Source organism: Pan troglodytes, chromosome 2 (assembly GCF_028858775.2).
Source record: "Pan troglodytes isolate AG18354 chromosome 2, NHGRI_mPanTro3-v2.0_pri, whole genome shotgun sequence".
Taxonomy (NCBI): Eukaryota; Metazoa; Chordata; class Mammalia; order Primates; family Hominidae; genus Pan; species Pan troglodytes.
Window position 1 is genome coordinate 24146083 of NC_086015.1, and position 7490 is coordinate 24153572.

General features: G+C 36.6%; 1 protein-coding gene across 2 annotated transcripts in view; it reads left to right on the forward strand.

Annotated features, from left to right (window-relative positions):
* KAT2B (lysine acetyltransferase 2B) overlaps positions 1-2114 on the forward strand; it is a 114136-nt gene extending 112022 nt beyond the window's left edge. For both annotated transcript variants that reach the window (XM_009445018.5, XM_016940564.4), the window contains one exon: positions 39-2114. In XM_009445018.5, the coding sequence (XP_009443293.2) occupies positions 39-232 (194 nt within the window). In that variant the 3' untranslated portion in view covers positions 233-2114. The remainder of the gene's footprint in view (positions 1-38) is intronic.
* The last annotated feature ends 5376 nt before the right edge of the window (positions 2115-7490 follow it).

Consider the following 7490-nt stretch of genomic DNA (forward strand, 5'->3'; position numbering starts at 1 on the left):
GGAGTCAAAGATTGCTAATATTTTTTTTTCCTGTGCAGATCTGAAAACCATGAGTGAACGCCTCAAGAATAGGTACTACGTGTCTAAGAAATTATTCATGGCAGACTTACAGCGAGTCTTTACCAATTGCAAAGAGTACAACCCCCCTGAGAGTGAATACTACAAATGTGCCAATATCCTGGAGAAATTCTTCTTCAGTAAAATTAAGGAAGCTGGATTAATTGACAAGTGATTTTTTTTCCCCTCTGCTTCTTAGAAACTCACCAAGCAGTGTGCCTAAAGCAAGGTGGTTTAGTTTTTTACAAAGAATTGGACATGATGTTTTGAAGAGACTTGTAAATGTAATAATTAGCACTTTTGAAAAAACAAAAAACCTCCTTTTAGCTTTTCAGATATGTATTTAAATTGAAGTCATAGGACATTTTTATTTTATGGAATAGATTTTAATCTATTTACTACTATTAAGGTAAATTTTCTATGGCATGTCCATTAGCTGACTATTTCATGATAGATGATTAGGGGTTTCCTCAAAACCTGTGTGTGAGGAAATTGCACACAGTAGCAAAATTTGGGGAAATCCATAACATTTTCAGACCATGAATGAATGTTTCCATTTTTTTCTAATGGAATGTGAGAGTTTATTTTTATTTTATTCTGAAGGACTTTAAGGAAGGATACATGATTTTAAAAAAGCCTGTAAGAGGTGAAATATGTGATGTTTGAAGTCTCTTTATAGACTTTTTATATATATTTTTTAAAACACTCATCTAGATGAGGTGCTTTGAGCAGTTCTGAAAAATGCAGTTCCAGGAAAGCAACTGCTTTGGTTCCTAAGGAAGAAATTCTAAATAATGCAAACTTTTTAAATAAGCATCTAGGTTTTTGATAATTCTGTCTACTTACAACAAACTTGTTAGTACATAACCACTATTTTAATAATTATTTTCTCTACACAAATGTGTAATATCATATTTGACTTTGCTTATGCAGGCCATAAGTTCCAAAAGATAATTTCCCTGCCCACAAAGGCATAAACTTGAAAACACATGAGATTGAATCAACATGCTTTAATAGGAAAAGATGTGTGGTCTATATATGTATCAATCTGGTGAATCCTCGTTCTAATAAAGGTTCTTTTTCTTTTCTATGATACACACAGCCACGCTGATAATATGCAAATGAACATTTTCCTTTATGTCTCTCCAGATAATGTTTATTGTCTGAGGTAAATTAAATTCCCACCAGGGTTTGCTGTCAGTATTTTAACACCCACATTAGTATATGCGTCCAGGGTCATAACCCCCTAAAATCCATCATGCAACCTTATTAATCTGTCTTGGGATTCCAGTTTAGTGCTTGGATTTATTTCCTGATTACACTACATAGAAAAGTGAGACATCTGCCATTCCCAACTCTGGGAAAACCAACTAATATACAACCATATAAATGAAGGCCATCTTGATGGTCTCAACACTAATTTTTATGATGCAAATTTATAAACTGATTTTTGTAAAGGACAAAGTTTTAAAAGCGTATTTAACTTGATGTTTTCTATCAGCATAAATAAAATGGTCATGAATAGTCATTAAAAACAGTTGCCAGTGATAATCTGCATGAAGGAAAAAGAACCCTGCAAATGGCTATTGAGTTGGAAGTATTGTTTTTGATATGTAAGAGATATTCAGAATGCTCACACTGAAAATGCCTCAACTTTTTAAAGTATAAGAAACCACCATGAGTGGTGTCTAGATTTCTAATGAAGAATCATCATACAGTTTGGATTAAGTATCTTGGACTGGTTTTAAACAGTGCTTTGTACCGGATCTGCTGAAGCATCTGTCCAGCTGGTATCCTGTGAAAGTTTGTTATTTTCTGAGTAGACATTCTTATAGAGTATTGTCTTTAAAATCAGATTGTCTCTTCTATATTGAAAGCATTTTTATGTTTTCTAATTTAAAAATTAATATTTTCTTATAGATATTGTGCAATAAAGCTGAAGTAGAATGTGTGGTTTTTGCAAATGCTTTAACAGCTGATAAAAATTTTACATTTGTAAAATTAATATATTGTACTGGTACAAAATAGTTTTAAATTATATTTTAAAAAGCTTCCAATCTTGTGGTGTGTTTTATTCATTCAGTAGGCTGAGGTTAACAGAACAAATTATGATCTGGTTGATGACCATCAATTGAATCCTTAAACCTTAGATCTTAAGCATTCTGTTGCATTTGGGGGAGGTTTCATAAAAAATCCATAGCTCATCAGTAAGAGATTTTCAGGAGAGACACTTACTCTGTCTTTTGAGTTATCCACTGCATCTTACCCACTCACCCGCTAAACAATAACAAAAAAGATTCATTGAAAGAAGAGTGTTGTTGGTTTAGAAATTAAAAGATTTTTGTTTTTATACTTTGCATCTGTGAAATATACATGATGAGAGAAAAATACAGCTGATTTTTAAACATCTCCCATATGAGCTTCTAATGTGATTCAAAATGATGTCTGTAGGAAAGAATACTATATCCTTTTGGGGTTTGAGAGGACCCAACCAAGAGAACCCCTCTTCCCTAATGAAATCTAAACCAACTGAGAAGTTAAAAAAAAAAAAAAGGCATATGATGGCCAAAGTATTACCTTTAATACTAGTAAAATGGATATTGGAGAATGTGGCTTCCTTTTACCTGTGGAAAATGAGCTTTCTAAGGCTGAAACCCAGAATGTGATTGACCAGCTGCTCTCTACCACTGTTCTGTACCCCAGAATGTATTGACAAGCTGCTCCGTCCCCGACTAATGGGGCAGGGACTTTCCCATTAAGCTTAGTGCAGGCCAAGAGCAGTGGTGCTCTCTCAAGGCAGGCCGACGCTGAAGAGGCCCAGGTGACAGCGGGGCATATCAACGTATGTCCATAATCTATGGTAAGTATGTTCTTACTTAACTCCTTAATTAGGCAAGTCCCTCCCAGGGGAAGAATGAATGAGGAGACAGAAGGAAGCCAGGAGATGATGTATGTCCTCTTTCAAGGAAGAAAACTTCTGTAATGGAGAATAAGTCTACTTCAATCAATAATTAAAAATTGGTCATATTTATTAGAAGCAAATGGTGAGAGGGAGACTTTGAGGTTTTCATTTTACCTGGACAATTTATATTTTCAGAAACTAAGAAGTAGAAACAAGATCAGACTGAGGTACTGTGGACCAGTTAATTATTATTTGTCACCCCTTTAAGCTAATATTCTTTAGACTAACCCTCAGTGTTTATTTAAAAGGATTCTAAGTGCTGCACAAGGAAGGGTAACTGGTGGCAGCTCTTGTCGTTAGAGCTACTCTGCTCTATCCCTTAACTAGCATTCTCCTCTTAGCAAAGTGAAAATGCCAAAGAAAAGCAATCAGCTATTCTGGAATATCAAAGGTCAGAAATGGTTGCAAGTTCTTACTTAAGAGGTAGTAATTAGGTTGATACTTTTTTCATCTGTTGAAATATAGGTTTACAATTCTTGACCATTGAGACATTTTTTCCTGGCAGAAAAAAGGTATCTGTGTAGGGGGTAGTGGAGGGTGGACAGGGAAGGTGGTGGCAGGGACTGAAATCGATGGCTCTGAGTCTTAAAGCTCCTGGTATTAAAGTGGTATTTACTTTCTCCTTTGGGTGTATCAGTGCTATCAATAAGTGATGATGAAGATTGACAGGATGAAAACAATGTTACTAATGTCTCAGGTAAAGAGCTGAAAATGAATTTAAAGAGACAAAAAGAGCAAATGAAAGATTTCCAGGTATACTCTGGAGGAAGAGCTTCAACAAAGTAAAAAAAAGATGCTATAAGGAAGTGAGAAAACAACCATAAGCATTATGAAAGGTCCTCTTTAATGTATTTATGTATATTTATGTATTTATATATAAATACATAAATTCATATATATAAATACATAAATATACAAATATATAATATATTTATATATTGATTTATTTATGGGAACATCTTTACTTGTGGAAAAAGGAAGCTAACAATGACAAAGCTAGAGATTTTCTTTGGGTTTATTAAAAAGCAGTATTATTTCAACAAAGCAGAGAAAAATTAAAAGTCAAGCTTCCTGCCCCCTCTTCTTATTGGGAAGTCCGACAATTTTCACAGGATCAGGAGTTGAAAAAGATGAGAAATGATACGTGTAATTTGTGTGTGTGTATTTATATACATGTATATACATTTATATACAGTCATGTACCACTTAACGATGGGGATACCTTCTGAGATGCAATGTTAGGTGATTTTGTTGGTGTGTGAGCATCCTAGAGTGTACTTACACAGTCCTGAAGCTCCATAGTATGGCCTATGGCTCTTAGGCTAGAAACCTGTATAGCATTTTACTGTACTGAATACTGTAGGCAACTGTAACACAATGGTAAGTATTTGTGTATCTAAACATATCTAAACATAGAAAAGGTGCAGTAAAAATATGGTATTATAATCTTATGGGACCACCATAGTATATACAGGCTATTGTTGTCCAAAGATCTTCATTTGACATGACTCTGGGTATGTGTATGAAATTTTATGAGCTGAACCAAGGGTTACCAGTCTCAGTTTATCTAGGTTTGAAGTTCTTTAAAAGCAATCCTGGAGAACTTGGAGGCTAAGGACCTTCTGAAAATAATGCACATGTTTACATGTGTGCACTTTCTACATATCAGTTCACTTGGTCCTTGGACCCTCCGGAAGTTCATTGATGAACCCCAGTTTAAGAATCTTTGCTCTCACTAGCCTGGGCAACGTAGTGAGACCATATCTCTATCAAAAAAACCACACAGAAAACATTTAGCCGAGTGTGGTGGTGCACAGTGGTGGTCCCAGCTACTTGGGAAGTTGAGGGGTGGGAGGATTACCTTAGCCAAGGAGGTCAAGGCTATGTGAGCCTTGATTGTACCACTGCACTCCAGCTTGGGTAACAGCGAGACTGTCTCAAAAAAAAAAAAAAAAAAATCTTTGCTCTGTCAACCTGCCATCTTCTGCTGTTAACAGATGGACATCTAGTTTCTACTTAAAAACATCTGTGAATGGGAAATTTGCATTTTTATGCAATAGTACTGCCCATCAGTGGGACAGGCAAAGCTTTATAAGAAAGCCCATAGGTTGGGTTGAAGTCAGCTGTTTATGATCAAGCTCTAATTCAAGTTTCCCACACAGTACTATTAAGTTAGTGTGCCAGCACTGTTCCTATCCCTCAACACACCCAAGCATACTTGTACAGTTGTAGCTATGTGCACAACTCAAGATCCTGTCTACATTTTTAGGCTGGGCACAGTCGCTCACGCCTGTAATCCCAGCACTTTGGGATGCCGAGGCAGGTGGATCACCTGAGGTCAGGAGTTTGAGACCAGCCTAACCAACATGATGAAACCCTGTCTCTACTGAAAATACAAAATTAGTCGGGCATGGTGGCACATGCCTGTAATCCCAGCTACTTGGGAGGCTGAGGCGGGAGAATCACTTGAAACTGGGAGGTGGAGGTTGCAGTGAGCCGAGATTGCATCATTGCACTCCACCCTGGGCAACAAGAGCGAAACACCATCTCAAAACGAAAAACATTTTAAAAAATTGAGGTATAGTTAACATAGAAGAAAATGCACCGGTCAGGCCAGGTGTGCTGGGTCATGCCTATAATCCCAGTACTTTGGGAGGCCAAGGCAGGAGGATCGCTTGAGCCCAGGAGTTTGAGACCAGCATGGCCTAACATTGTGAGACCCTGTCTCTATTAAAAAGCATAGGTCTTAGGTGCTAAGTTTGATGACTTTTGGCAATTGTCTACACCAGTATAATCATGACCCTAAAGACAGGACATTCTTATCACCTAAGAAAAGTTCCCTCGTGCCCCTTTCAGGTCAATTCTCCTTCCCTGTCTCCAGAAAACGACTTCTGATTTTTGTCACCATAGATTCGTTTTGTGTGTTACTTGATTTCATATAAATGGGGTCACAGTTTGTACTTCCTGGGGTCTGGCTCATCCACATTGTAATATGTATCAGAAGTTCATTCCTTTTTATTGCTGAAGAGTATACTATTGTAATATTCCACGATTTGTTTATCTTCTCAAGTTTAGTGGACATTTGGGTAGTTTCTACGTTTGGGTCTTACAATAAGCCTGCTATAAACATTTTTTTGGTAGGTCTTTTTGTAAACATATGCTTTCATTTCTCTTACGTGAATACCAAATAGTGAAACTGTTAGGTCAAGAAGTAGACGTGGGCTTAATTTTATAGGACGTTCCCCCTACCCTTGTATTAACCTGTGAGGCATTTTTTATTCCAGTTCCAATATTTACTGTTACCTATTCCTTCTAAGTTTTACATTTATAAATTACGAATTTGTCAATTATATGTTTTCTCATATTCATGTTATTGAAAAAAATATTGAACAGGATGAGGGAGAGGATGAAACTTTCCATTATGATGCTGGATACCAATTTGCAAGATGCTAAAGATCAAAATCACTCGAGTGTGATCATGCAGGTGTATGTGAACTTACCTAACAATCCCGATCCAGGCTACATTTCCCACCTTTTCTATAATACCAAGCTGGAATAAATTTTAATTACTCTCTGTTTTACTTATTACATGTATCTTCTTGCACAAATGCTACTTCCCAACACCCTTTATGATGAAACACCATATTTATTATCTTGAGTCTATTCTCATTAGACACTTTTTTTTTTTTTTGAGACAGAGTCTCGCTCTGTCGCCCAGACTGGAGTGCAGTGGCGCGATCTCGGCTCACTGCAAGCTCCACTTCCCGGGTCCACGCCATTCTCCTGCCTCAGCCTCCTAAGTATAGACACATGCTTTTCTGCTCAAAGCTGTAGTGAGGATGTGTTTAATGTATGTGAAGATGGTCTCAAGTGAATGTAAAACACTATATAAAAATTTTAAGTTAACACTATAAATTTAAAAAAGGCTTTTCACCTAAACCAGTATTGAAGTATTGTTAATATGACTATTGTTTTATTTGTACTGGTACTAAGTAGGTTTGAATGAGCAGATAGAATTTAGTGCAGATAGTCAATCTGTGGATGCTGCATAGATTCCCATAACCAAGTAATTTCCTCAGGAATCTACCACTTATCGAGCACTTAGTTATAGCAGTTATCACAATACATGTACACTTACAATTCCCAAGGGAGAAAAATTAAACAGATTCAAGAAGAATTAGAGAACGTGTAAGACTTATAATTATTAAAAAACTAGTACAAAATTTCCCCATGAAAACATAGAAAGATAAGATGGTTTTGGTGTCAAGTTCACCAAACCCTCAACAGGTGCAATTTGTTCCCACAGAGCAAAAAAAGAAAACATTGCTAGTATAGCCTTGATACCGAAAATAGGTGTATACAAGAAATTATACAGGCAAATTTTACTCATGATCATAGATACAAAAAATCCTAAACAGAATTGTTGGCCAGGCGCAATGGCTCACGCCTGTAATCCCAGCACTTTGGGAGG